This window comes from Anastrepha obliqua, chromosome 1 (assembly GCF_027943255.1).
Source record: "Anastrepha obliqua isolate idAnaObli1 chromosome 1, idAnaObli1_1.0, whole genome shotgun sequence".
Lineage (NCBI taxonomy): Eukaryota > Metazoa > Arthropoda > Insecta > Diptera > Tephritidae > Anastrepha > Anastrepha obliqua.
In genome coordinates this window covers 117,190,541-117,205,492 of record NC_072892.1, presented here as the reverse complement: position 1 = coordinate 117,205,492, position 14,952 = coordinate 117,190,541, and the positions used below count along the sequence as shown (strand labels likewise).

The 14,952-nt window shown below is 36.8% G+C and overlaps 1 protein-coding gene across 1 annotated transcript in view; it reads right to left on the bottom strand.

Annotated features, from left to right (window-relative positions):
• LOC129235825 (cell adhesion molecule Dscam2) overlaps positions 1-14,952 on the bottom strand; it is a 273,431-nt gene that overhangs the window by 37,114 nt on the left and 221,365 nt on the right. Inside the window, exons 21-22 of the mRNA XM_054869869.1 lie at positions 11,655-11,910; positions 6,638-6,781 (exon numbers count right to left, since the gene is read on the bottom strand). Of these exons, the coding sequence (XP_054725844.1) occupies positions 6,638-6,781; positions 11,655-11,910 (400 nt within the window). The remainder of the gene's footprint in view (positions 1-6,637; positions 6,782-11,654; positions 11,911-14,952) is intronic.

Here is a 14,952-nt window from a genome sequence, read left to right as displayed (position 1 = left end):
AATTAATATGAATTTCTTTCAAAAATGGGTCCAGCGCAGCATTGCACAGTTGAGGAGCGGAGTCTTGTAGTCAATCTTCGAAAACAGAAAAAAATCGTACAAATTTATTGCTAAGTCACTTGGACGGTCCAAAAATTTTATTGAAATTCCTCAAATCCCAAAAAATCTACAAACAACGTGGTAGAAAAAGGAAAACGAGTTCCACTACTGATAATTGATTTATGGCTCCTGCCAAGAGGCATTCTTTTAAATCATCAAAGGCCATTGCAGCTGAAATAAGTAGTATCAGCGAGAACTGGCAGAATAGCTCGTAAAGTTTCTCTGTCGAAACAAGCAAATTTAATGAAGAGGAAACATACCAGAAGGTATGAAAAAATGATATACTCGTACATAAGGATTTCGCAATCAACTCTAAATTTCGTAATTTCTGGTTGCAAACATTTTTCTATATTTAGGGAGAGACGAGACCTCACATACCTTTGTGTAGATTGTACAAATCATATTGAAGTTTAAGATCATGAATGCTTAATGGTTGAGAAGATTTCCAAATCATCAGCATAGAGCAAAACCTTAAAGTAAGAAATATTAAATTTCCTAATGTCGTTGATAAAAAGTACAACAATAAGATTATTCCTTAGGAAGACCTAAAGTAGCAATGAAGAGCTTTGACAATACACCATCGTTAGATACAACGCAACATCTATCCGTAACAGATGACTTAAGCCATCGCAGAGTGGAGTGGAGTGGAAGCCAAAGCGATCTAACTTTTTAGTTACAATTTTATGCGAGACTCAGTCAATTGCCATAATGAAACCTATATAAATACAGTCGATTTCTAGTCCTTTCGACAACGAATACATACAGAATTCATTAAAAACAGCAAGACTATGCTGTGCTTTCTATTTTTCAACTTTCGAAAAGTAGCCACCTCAACACGCCAAATATCGAACGGGTGATTTTTTTTTAATTTCTTTATATTATTTCACGTGTCAAAGTCGGAGAATATGTATAATAATGCGAACCATTTTAATTAGTTAAATAAAAGGGGTAACTAATGCCACTGAACATCTTCCGACGTAGTGGTAAGCTTTTATCTCATCTTTCGCAGTCATCAGGAAGCCCTTGTTCACTCTGTTTTGTCGCAAATTGCCAGGACTAAGCAGATAATTGAGTAGTAAAGCCCTCGACGAACAAATCTAACATTTTTTCCATGATGCCCGTCCTATCGTATGGCACAGAAGCTTGGGCGGTGACAACACCCAATGAGGCGTTTAAGAAAAAGATTCTGCGAAAGATTTTTGGATCTTCGCACGTTGGCAGGCGATGAAACAATGAGCTGTATGAATTTTAGGACGACATAGTCATAACGCAGCGAATAAATATCCAACGGCTACGTTGGCTTGGTCATATCGTCCGAGTGAATACAAACGTTCCGGCTCTGAAAGTATTCGATGTGGTATCACCATCTACCCGGTGGTAGCAGAGGAAAAGGAAAGCGTTTTGTTAAACTCGGATAAAATCACGTAAGCGGTTATCGCGTCAATAATGAAGAAGAATGAAAAATTACAAGCAAAAGTATCCCAATATATAGAAATCTACATTATTAGCATGAAATACTTTCTTCTTGTGTCGATTAGGATAAGTTGGGTCATGTTACGGGGGTTGCCACACCACATACGGGTGAAGAGTATACACAGAATACAGTACAACTAGTTTGGACTCAAGTTCCCCCTCTAATTCTCAATGTGGCAAAACCACTTCGTTTCTTGAATATACAATAAAATACTTTAGATGGTGGCCGATTCCGATTCGGTTAGACATCCAAGGAATTAAGAAACATACAGCGAATTAAGAAACATATCACAATGATTTGACAAGAGCGGAGGAGTAGCAAAAGAAGTGTTTAACACTCTCCGTCACCTTCTCGTTCCTACAGCTGTGACGGAAGTCATTTCAGAGAAACCCCATGCGCTTCCCACGTATGATAATGATACCAATCACGGCCCAAATGGAAGGTGGGTCTAAATTAGTAAGGGATCTAGTTATGTGCTCATTTCTTCTAGGCCAAATCTGCCTGATTATCTCACAAGTGGACTCCGTAGCCTATGTAATGTCGGCTTACTCGGTGTAGACTGACCGAATTTGGCACTTGTTTGGGAATAAGGATATGTCCACATATTCAGCAGGATTCACTAATTTCAGATCAGTTCCTCTTCTAGCCAGCTCAACCGCGAATTCCTTTCTGTCCAAAAACTCAAATAACATTCGTGGTGCACCGCTTAGCTAGTTTATTCGGAGTAGCTCTACGTTCAATAATTTATTTAGAATAAACATGATTACACTGTAGATATTTAATATACAGATAGACATGTACTCGCATTTATAGCATTAGCCACTCCCGCTCAGTTAGTGATAATTAGTAAACATTAATCAGCTGAATGCAAAGTTTTAGAAGTACATAAAAAATTAATACTAATATTACCATTTATACAGGGTTTTCCAATATGAATTGGTCTAAATGGATGTGTGAGAAACATTAACGAAATATAACACTTTTTTTATTTGGAATATAATATCCTTCAATAGGCCGGAGCCGCTTAGTACGGTGTCATCTATCAAAGAGTAACAAATTCTTTTTTGCCCCTCTGAATATATCTCGCTGAATTTGAGTAATCACTCAACCGAGTTAATGTTAACGTTGAGAACAACAGTCAATTTCGACTACAGAAACTATTTATTTCAGTGAAAACTCTAGTAAGGTCACTTCGCGCGATCTTGTGGGAAAATTCCCGCCAACTCCGCGAGACATAGCCAAACGCGCAAATCGTTCATAAAATAGTTGTATCATTTTATGAGTTGCTCAACTGTGTAACGCATGAAGATATGGCATCAATGACGACATAATAAAAATCAGATTTGACAGACGCCAATAAAACACTATGGCCGTCACAGTCTGTTAACTTTGGCTCATTTCTATTGGAAAACCCTGTGTAGTAGATTTAATGGGCCATTAAAATACTCATTAATATTATATCATAAATTTGATATTAAGTTTTTTCTTGATATAAAATTTGATATGCTTCACAGCCGATGGGTGGATATGAACACATGTACGTATATGTTAAAAAATTCGTTGATACATTGCGCCATAGCTAATATAAGCCTGTAGTTTATGCTAAAAATGTTTTTTGCCTTGCTCCTAACTGCAGCAATTAAATTTTAATTGCTTTGCCATATTATTATTATATTTTTCCCATTGATACAAAAACTAAAAGGTTACAATTTCAAAATCCAATAATAATAAAAGTAAAAAGCATATTGGCGTTAAAGCTGCTTAAAATGCAAAAACACCAGCACACACCCTTAAACGCGGAAGAGCAGATGGTCAAGTGTAATAACTGTAAAACTAACACGAAATGGTTGAGAAAAAAATAACAGACTTGATAACGAAATTCGAATTGAACAGCGTAAAAAAACTGTAGAGGTGCTGCACCAATATCAGCAGCGGAGAAGGGAGGTTGATTAAGGGGCTGAAAAAGTTTGAGCACGAGTGAATATTTTTAGATTCACTTTAACTTGTAGATACTCGTATTTATAACAAAGAAAGTATGTGGCACCAGCTTTTAAGGGACGTAATGCGATGCCTCAGAAAACAGTGAAATGATATTTTTTAATAAAACTTCCACAATTTTGTTCAGGTATGTGCTGGGCGTCTTGGTGATGCTGTCCTGCGAATTCCATTCGAAGGCCATTTTCATTACATCACCCATTGGCCTACGCAGGACGTGGCGAATTCATCGCCATTTCATTCTCCTAACTTCAGCGATTAGAACCTCTTGTTGCGTTACCTCGCATAGTATGTTATTCATAACGACTTCTGGCCAGAAAACGAATACGTTGCGAGCACATGTTCTACGACTTACAGCCGTCCAGAAGTACATTTTTAGTTTGATGCATGTTGAAAAAAAGAAAGACAACCAAGCTGGTTGAAGTCACCCAAAAGCCTATCTTGCTTTCTGAAGCCAGTGATTAACATCAGCTCCAGATCCACTATAGGGGGTAACAATGCTATCCATGTAGCAGAAGGAGTTGAGATCGTCGACAGGCTGATTATTTATTGCGAAACAGCTGTTATTCGTTGCGTTGATTTGTAGTGTTTTGGTCTTATTACTCGTAATATTGATTTTGAGGCCATAGCGGGCTGCCACTTCTGCAAGGCATTGAATTTTTGCGGTCATGACAGTAAAGCTAAGTGTAAGCAGACAGATATCGTCTGCATAGTCACGGTCGCTAATATTACCGCGTAGACCACAAGTAACACCTCTTTCTTCGTGTATTATATTTGTCGTCATGATGGGCAAAACGCTGCGAAGCCGGACTTCAGTAATCACTGGGATTTTGTTGCTTAATCACGAATGTGTTGGTTCACGCATCATCACTATTTGATAATATCTGGATTCAAAAACCACCGTGGCGACGAAGCACTAAAATGACATAACAAACATATTGCTCTAATAGCGGTGGACCAACGGTAGATAATGGTATTTTCTTCAGCGAGTGTATTTCGGCTATGGAAAAGCTCCGCTTAAAAACCATCTGCCGTTCGGAGCCGGTTTAAAACTGTAAGTTCTTCCACTTGTGGAACAACATCAACATGCACAACACACATTTAGGAGCAGGAACTTGACCAAACGGTAGTTGAGGATAAGCATGTATGTATGTGGCTATAACTTTCCGAAACCATTATTTTTCTTTGAGTTCTTTCTCAAACAAGACTTGGAAGACTACAACATAACTCAAGAAATGAAGAGACATGCAGTTATCGTCGCTCTATGTGCAAATCACACCGATTTCGAAATCTCTAATTTTCTTAAGTGCGCCCATTCATTCGTTCATAAGGTTCGCCGTGAATCGAAAGCATCAGGCGGCGATGAAGAATCTGTTGCAAAACGCAAAAAACACGAATAATGTTTTGACAGTGTCCGCTCTGCGGAATTGATGCAACAAATGCAAGCAATCATTGACATGAACCCTTCAAAATCAATCCTTGCGAGGAAGCTTAATGCTTCTGAGGGTCTCACCCGTCGGTATAAATCGTATGTTAAGGGCAGAAGACACAAGACAGGAATAGCGGGTTGTTCGATCAAAATATCTTCCAAACAAAATTAAATACACTGAAGCGCCTGAGATGTTATGGTTTTTTTCTATTTATCTTTAATATCGGACAGCTTGGATGGAGTCCAAAGATTGGTCAATAGTGTGACGAAACAAAGCCAAATATATGGTTTAAAAATGTCCGGGAGAGAAGTCGATCAGTCGTTGGAATGTCTACAACAATTTCACAATGACGAGTAATAACTAGTATGCCGATTTAACGGGTTAAAATTTAAATATCTTGGCCGCTTTATTAATGATAAATGAGATAAATCAATGGAAATTAAATGCCGCTTAGAAATGGCTAGTGCTGATTTTTATAAATACAGCTGTGTTCTAAGAAACCATGATTTTAATTTAAATCTGAAAATACGCTTTGTGAGATGCTCTGTTTGACCAGTTTGGTACATGGCTTGGAAATTTGGACGATAAAAGTTACTAATATGAAGCGCATATAAACATGCGAAATGTGGGTGCTAAGAAGACTGCTGAAAATTTGATGGACCGGCCGAATCTACAATTCTGAAGTACTTCGAAGAGTTAATAGCAAAAGAGAGCTTCTAAGATGCATGAAACGTGGAAAAATAGCCTAACTGGACAGTATATGTTGAAATTATAAGTGTAATCTCCTTGTAGTACCAGGAAAGACTGAATGAAGAGGAGGCATGGGAAAAAGGAAGTTATCATACGAATATACGTTCATAGATTGGGGCTCAAAATATTGGTCGTCTTTTTGTGTTAGCACAGACATATTTTTTCAAAAAGGGTAAAAAAATTAGAGAGTTGTATTTGCACGTTTTATTGTAAACATTCTTTTTTAACCATCTAATTTTATGTATTCTAAATAGTTTATGCATTGGATTTGATGTATTTTATTTTATACATGATCGCTTAGATTCGGTAACGAATTGCTTATAAAGAAAAAAGAAGAAGTTTTAAAGGGGTCTGCAAGTTTTCTCCAAGAAATCCTTCAAGTGCAATTTATTCTTTAATAACTTATTGCGAACCGTGGGGAAAATGGCAAACATTTTTCATTATTTTTTTTTTACCCATAAAATATTATTTATGCAGGGATATCGAGCATAGAAAATTTGATTGTCAAAACTTATTTATAAAATCAAATACTAAATTAAATCCCCCCTTTCATTGCAAAAAGTTATTTACGAGTATAGGTATGCACGTGTGTTTTACAGTATCTGCACATGCATTGATAAATGCACGTGTATGTGTTTGTGCATAAATAGATACTATGTTTTCTTATGCTACACAACAGTGCATTTGGAACGCGATGTGAACTGCTGCATGCGCAAATCATAGCCACTTCTGAGTGCTGCATATTAACACCGACTGCTAGCGAAGCCAGTAAAATGGCGCTGCAAATGCGCCACTATCGCATTCGCATATCGAATAAAAAGGGGTTTGTAGTGCAACAAGAGTGTTGGTGTATTGGTGGCAAGTATTTGTGGTAGGTATTCGAACTCACTTTGATTCACAATTGGGCGATATAAAATTTTATAGCCCTGAATTATGCCACCATGAAATTGCAATGGTGGCTCCAGCCAGGATATCTTCAGACTCTGTGACGACAATGCAGTACAGTTGACATGTTGCGGTGGTGCTTCAGGCACTAAAAGAAAAGTTGGTAAAAAAAAAGAAAAGTTAAATATACTTATACACATTAAAAGTTGTAGTAACGAGTAGTCATTTGCTACATTTTGAGATGAAGTAAGTAGTTAAAATTTCATATAGTTAGACAACACAGAAGAGAATCAGAGAATCAGTTTGGCATGTAAAGGATAGTGTGGAGCAAATGACTAAGGGAGTTGCGGTTAAGGAGTAGGACGGTGGTTGCTCTTAAAAGGGCACAAATTCAGAATTCTTTCGTGTTTTTATGTGCCCTTACTTGAGCAAATACATAGACTGTAGCTTCGACAAAGACTACTCTCCTTAATGCACCTAAGCACATTAAGCTCACATTTTTTGCAGCTGCTACTCGGATGGGCACTTAAAGCTGAAAGCAAACACACACAAACACAACACTTACAAACAAACATTCAGGCAAACCCCGCTGGAAAAACATGAATAAGTAAAAAAAGAGCAGTCCTCAAAAACATAATTTTTTTTTTTTTAAATCTAGACCCAAAGTTAAGACAGTTTGGAATTTTAATAAACAATTTTAACAAAATACTAAACAGTTTACCTTTTTGTTTTTTTAATACATGATTTTATTTATTGAATCGCTTATAACAAAACTTAAATCTAACAGTTTTTGAATCTTAACCTAATTTAGCTGCTTGTAAATCCTACGGTGGCTGCTAGAGTTTGAATAGGTTGGTGCTTGGCTACCATTCGGTAGAGCACGGATTCAAAACCTCAAACACGAAACACCAAATGATAAAAAAAATGTTTTTCTAGTGGCGGTCGATCCTCGCTAGGCAATGGCAAGCCTTCAAGTGAATTTCTGAGATGAAAAAGCTTCTCATAAGGAAAATAATTTGTGATTCGGTGTCGGCTCAAAACTATAGGTCCCTGAGTAGCAGCACTAAGACGCACACCACAAATAGGTGGAGAAGCTAAGTCAAACACCCAAATATATGATATGTAATAAAACATAGACTGTTGTGTGTGCTCTAAGTATCCCTAACTTGCGCGGGGCGATCTTTTCGTCGAAGACGTGATATACCGCTTGTTTGTGCGAGAGCAGCGGCAAGTGGGTTCTGGTGTGTCTGCAATTTCTCTGCTGTTTTTAATTACATAATCTGTCAGCGGTGTTTGAAGATATCTGTGTATACTCGGTTTTTAGACGTACCACGCACTTCTAGTGATATTCTTCTTAGTACCTTGGATTGTACCCTTTGTATGACATCAATGTTAGTAGGACAGGTAGTGTCCCAGAGCTGTAAACCATACATCAATATTGGCTTTAGAAAGATATTGTATATAGTGGCGGAAAATTAATCATTCAACCTAGTTTTTGAATAACTTTTTGACTACATAAACAAATTATTTGCTGTGACTAAAATCTTGATTTTGGCCTTTACAGACCCCATTGTTTGTCTGTTTGTATACCGCAGTTGTCTACCTTATTCACAAGTATCAAATATGTATGTATGTATAAATCTTCCGATAGGGTGATTAAATTTGTGCGACTTTGTTTAATAGCACTTTGTAGTCTAATTTTAAAGCATACCGATTTTCCCTTCATCAACCTATGTAAATTTTAAAATTTCAAAATTTTTTTACACTTTTCTGGCAATACTGTTTCCCTTCCTTGTATACGTTCTTCGTTTATGCTTTATGTTTTAAAAGTCTATCTTTTAGATTGCGACTAACGAATCTGAAAGTGAGTGGTATATACAGTTATGCGCAAAAACGAGGATTTCAGAAATCGTAAGCCTGGTTTGGTAGTTTAAATAAAACCATTAACTTCTTCTGGATTTCCAGCTTAACTTTGTTATTATATCTTAAATGCGAACGCATTACACCATCGTCACACAGTGTTATCGCTGCTGTCAAGTTATGAAGGCAAACTATATAATTTTTATGTTTCGACCCACACTTTTTTTTCTTTCTTGAAGAAGTGGCATCCTTTTTGGTATCAAAATTTCGGAGGGAGTTTGAACCCCCTGGGTTACCTGCATTTACCCATATGCGAAAATTTATGCTTGCATAAATCTTGCTGTCGCCAAGGTTTTTCCAAAAATTCCCAATATGTGTACTAGATTAGAGCTGCAGACACCCGGCTATCGACCAGTGCGGTAGCTCTATACTCGCATGAACGTTTACTATTCGAACTTCTCGAATTTGTTTTCAAAATTTTTGAACTTTTGACCAATTTGAGCAGCTAAGCAAAAATATTTCATTTTATTTATCAGAATTTCTTTAGTTTTCCAACGGCGCACAGTGCTCCGCATATGGCCAAAAATGCAAAAATCAAAAGTCTTGGAACTTGGACATTTTATTATCATCTGAAAGCTAAATCTCCACTTAAACAAAGTATTTAACCTCTTTTATAATAAAAAAAAAGACCTCAAGCTATTATCGACAGATTTATTAGTTTAACCTCGAAGGAACTTAAAAGAACTTAAAATAAAGAAAACAAAGCATCAAGGGGTTCCGATATAATTATTAAGCAATTTTTTGTTGAAAATGAAGAAAGAAACAGATAATTGCATGGAACTCTTTGCATCAATTACAAGTCTCTCTTCCTAAGATTGAAGTTCAAGAACGGATACATAATACACAGTGAATATATCATCAATTTACATCCTCGTTTTATTTTCTTAGTTTATGAAAAAATTGTGCTGTTTTCTGTATACTGTCTTTTTATCATATTTTTCAATTAACATTATTGTGCCTGTCAACAAGAATTATATCTTAGGTAGGTGGGTTGGTGAAATGGTTGAAGAGTCAGTCCACTTCATCTTAGTTTGCCTCCATGACCAAAATTCAAAAAAAAAAATGTTTTTTTTCCAAATTGGTAAGCGGTGCGGATAACCCTATATCATTTTTGAAATTATGGAGATGGTGCATTCAGAGGCGTTAGCACTGTTTAAAAACAATTTGTCAAACTTAAAAACAGTGCGATCTACTCGACAAAACTCGATCTACTCGAAGTTATGCGTGAAAATTCTCGAGTAATGAGCATCGAACAGGTGTTTGAGTACTCTTTCTTATAATTTCTATTTCCAGAAACATTTTTAAAGTTTACCTGCAAAATATCACAAAACAAGTTATAAAATACTTCACTGGTAGGTATTATTGTCATCGATTTCTCCCATTGAAGTATAGGGCCGCAATAAAATACCTCTATCTGGTTCTGGGTGCACCAAAAGCGTAATTTCGTTCCAAGGAGGACCAACCTTGCGAGCACCTTGCGGGTTCAAATCTAGGGCTTGACGACAGATTTTATTTGTGTCCCTGCGAGACTTGTGCATAATCGACCTCCACTTTCTCAGCTTTATCAAATTCGCTATCGGTTGAATTATATATCTCTCGTACAGATCGTTGTTACTTATAGGGGCATGTCTAGCATTTTGTATTACTTTTAAGAATAACGGTATATTTGGATAATAATTAAAAGAGGAGGATGAATTGATTTCAATATTTCTCGTGATCGCTGAAAACAAGCCTTATGAATTTAAACGTTTACATTTCCCGTAGGACTAGTTTGCTTAATGGTAACAAATGAATCTCAAGACTTAAAATTCTCTGTTATCCTCATCTGTTTTATATTTTTCCATTCTTCGATTTTTCTTCAAAATGTAAGCCGCGGTTTAAAAAAAAGTGATTATATATTAACTTTTCAAAATACTGTCTGTGATTTACCCTATTACCAGCCGAACCCTTCAGCTTTTGAAACGATCCGTAAATTAATACATTTTTTGACTACTTCGTAAGAGAGAAAATGGAAAAAGCAATTAGTAGAGAGTAAGGCGGATGAGGGACCACTTCCTAATTCAGTGAATCTAAATATGTATTCAACCCCTTTTACTTAAGCAACGCTGCTGTTCTAAAAATTTTAATTTATTCTTATAGTTACATTCATTGCGGTAAATCGACCACGCCATCCACAGACGAAGTTATAGCCTAAACAGACGGCGGGATTAATCGGGATTACAGACGCAGTTTAAAATTGTAATTCGACAGACGTTTGTTGCGCGGATGAGTGAGCAGTCGATTTGCTTATTGGATAGCTTTGTCAGTAAAATATGGTCCATATGTAACAAAAACGGGTATTAGCTGTCTTGATACTATGAAAAAAATGTTTATTTAAAAAAAATTTTTCATTTTTCAAACTGCTTGAAATATCAAATCAATTAATGTAATTTCGAGCGTGTGCAGTCTTTCCTGTTCTTCTCTTTAAAAGTTTCGTTATTTTTCATTCACAATAGATATTAACTGTCATTTTTCTGCAATGCTGCTATCGAAAATACCCCTAATTTGCTTAAATTGTAAGAATTTAGTGTAGTTGCCAATTCGCATTAATTGCACTTAATTCCTAATATAACTCCGAAGTAAGTCTTGAATCCCGATTAACTCTGCCGCTTGTTTAGGCTATTAGATTTCTATACAGATTTCTGAAATAAAAAAAAAGTATAAAAAAATTGTGCATTAGGAACGTCATTAAGCGCAATTGGGGAATTCCTGAATTAAGTCATTAAGACTTCTAAGAAAAAAAATATTCTAAAAAAAAAATTTCATCGAAACCTTAATATATTTCTGCCAATATTTGGTCTTCCTATTTAATTAGTACAGCTCAAGTGAATACCGAAATGTATCACAAAATATGAAGGATAATTCAATACCATTATTTCTTTTTCCGGTCTTTCCTACAGGGAGTGCATTCATACACACATTCACACACACAATCGGATACACGCTAAACTAAAACCTGAAAGACACAAAGTGGCTATATAAACAGCAGCTCCAAGTGTCACAAATAAAACAAAAAATATGGCAAAGAAAAACAACAATCAAACTCATTTTCAACTACTCACCACCCTCAGCGGTTGTCCCAAAGATGGCTGCACTCCATGGTCCCGAACCGAAGCTGTTAAGCGCCCGCACCGTCACCGCGTACCTGGTATATTTGCGCAAACCGCGAATAGTTGCCTTTGTGGTCGCCCAACCACTTACAATCACAGACTTGAGTGAATTATTGACAACGCTAATGTAGTTGATGTTCTGTTTTTCCTCGCTGCAGTTAACGGTGTACCCAATAAGTTCACCGTTCCAAGATTCACGTGACGGTATCTGTGAAGATATAAAGAAAAGAAAACAAGAACAAGAGAAATTTTACCTAAGGTATGTAGTAGGTATGAGTGCAAGTATAAATTGTTGTTGCACACAAACAACACTCGCTGTACTGCGAGTGATGAGTGGCCCATATAAATGTTTATTATATGCCAAGAAAACGTCGCGCTGTCGAGAAAGTGATGTTATTTAGGACAGAAAGCTACTCCAGTTTCGCTTGAGCAAAGCACGGGGAGTGTGGGATGCAACTTTGCAACAAAGACAAAGAGGGTTGGATCGAAGTACATGCATGTGTGTGTGTGTGTGTGTATTCGGTGAGTGTACTTGAGTATTTTCCTTTCATTTGCACATAAATCAGTCAATGTTGTAGTGTGTTGAATTATTTATATCGATAAAAAGCCGCAAGATGTTAAATACAGGTGATGATTGTGCTCGTAGGGATTGAGTGAAAGAAGTGTGTGGGCGGAGGAGCGAATGGAAATACGAGTTTTTTTTTTGCTAACGCTGTGGTTGGCCGCACAAGAATGAGGTTAATTGCGTTACTTTATATTTATTGGGGCACTTGGCCAAGAGTGGATAATCAATAAGGAAGCTTTTAAGAAAATTTGCTTAGCAGCGTGAGTGAAGGCAGTAATGAGTTTAAAAATAAATTTGCGTACAACTCCATTGAAGTTTAGGATCGAGTAAAAAGAATTTGTAGTAGGTAAAATTTATCTCAGTACGAGGTCTTTGCAATTTTTACATTTCGTAGTGGACTTGTGTCAGGCTATTATCATACAGTAAATACAAATTCGAAGTCTATTTTAGGTAATACACATCAAATGATAGGAAAGCTATTCGCTACTGGTGGCCCGACTCGGCAGGCAATAATCCCAAAAGTGTATTTCGGATACCGGTTGGATTCGCAATTTTCTATTCTAAAAATTTTACGTCATATAATATTTGTATTCAGTGGCGTCAAACACCTCCGGGTAACGAGTTTCAAGCAAATCCGATGTATTTATAAAAATCTGCTATATTGGATCCGCTAATTTGCAAATTCCTGCTTAGCGAATTGAGTAACGATTTCCAAAGCAAAACGATACATTTTTTGAATATTTTCCACATTGTTAGATCCGCCAAAAAAATTATATAAAAACATGTGTTTAACATCTAACGTCTAAGGCTTTGGACATTTCTAAAGAGAAATTAGAAGAGGAAAAATAAAAGGAAAAATATCGATCTGTTCACATTTTAGAAAAAAAAAACTACGGAAACGTACAAGCCGTCAGACTTGAGAGAACGAAGGAATTGCTTCGCTTGGCCGAAAGCGGTCAATTTCCGAACATTGTGTTTTCTGACGAGAAAATTGATCAGTCCCAAACTTTCAAAACGATAGGGTTTATTTGACCAACCGTTCCGCCATAGGGAATGGTTTGGGCTGCTGCATCCGCAGATGGACGCTCTCCAATCGTTTTCATCGAGTCTGGCGTCAAGGTATATGAAGATATTATCGGAAAAATATTCGGGAGGTTGCTTTGAAGCCGTGGGCAGACAAGTATTTCCGTGGCAGACCATGGACGTTTCAGCAAGACTCGGCAAAGATGGCTAAAGCTCACAAAGCTCGGGTGAACCTAGAATAACTAACGTTTCGAACTTCATAACGTCCACGCAATGGCTCTCAAATTCACCAGACGCAAATCCGAAGGATTGTTCTCTTTGGGTCATTTTGGAGAGCAAAGTTCGAACTAAAAGATTCACCAGTCTCGAGACGCTGAAAAAAGCCATTGTTCGCGAGTGGTCCAAAATACCCGCAAGTCACATTCGGGCAGCTTGCGATTCGTTTCTGGACCGTCTCAAGGCAATAGTCAAGACAAAAGGTGGTCATATCGAGCAAAAGTAAATTGATTCTTATTTTTAATACAAAAATAATAATAACTTTCACACATTTTTTAGTATGAATTGAATAAAAGTAATTTTCCAAACAAAATTTATGGCCATTTTAATTGGTTACACTTCGAGTGCCGGACCCTGTATTATTTATTTACGATCGGTTAAATAGCACGAAATGCTATAGAATATTTGATTACAACTAATGGTTCTTTGCTAGATACATGTTTTCCTTCTCTCAGACAATCTGGGAATGTTTCGCCAAACAAAAAGAATCCTATTTTGAGCCAAATCGATCATAAAAGCAATTTCTCGTACCGTACTTCGGAGTAAAAGTTAAGCTAAATGGCTGGTCATGTAAAAGCTCACTTGGAGAAAAGAAGAAAAAAATTCGTTTATTGTGATATTATACAGAGGAAACATTGGAGAAGAACCGAACCACTGTTTTAATCTAGAGGTGGATGACGATCAAACGGTATCTAACAGATTGAATGTGCTGATGAAATTCACCAGATATGTGATATCTAATATATCTGCTGTATTCGCGTCAATCTTAGCCCGGTGCGAGCAAGACAGCTGAGGAGAAGGTGCTGAGATGATTTCATATCATCCTCTAGACAGCTTTTTCAGAAAATTTTAACCACTGCATTAATACCTAACGGACAACATCCGGTAAGAATAATAACGAATTGCGAGAGCTAAAGCTTTGTTAGCCTTAGAAGTTCCCTCGAGCTTGGTCGATCAAACCATGGCCAGAAGTAACTCGCGACATTGCGAGTTTGTGCACAAGCCCAGAAATGGTTCTAGAATGGTTCTAGAAAATGTGTCCTATAAATGAGGACGACTGATACTCCGATGAAGTATGGCAGATAAGCCTCATAAGAAACCACTTCCCAAATAAACATCTTTCAAGAAAGTAACTTTTTGTTTTCCTTTAAAATATCCAAGTCTTTTGTAATAAGACACTTTTTGGAAAAACATATCTTCCAATTTGCTTTTGGCCTACAAATAGATGCGCTTACAGTTGTATGTCATCGCCGAGTAGCAGACTATTTTTATGAAAAGCTATTGGACGACAGAAATACAAGCGGAAGTTAAGCTGTTCTACGTTAAGAGGAGTCGTAATTAAAATAACAAACTTATTCCATTCCTTGATGTATTCTGCCCACAGAG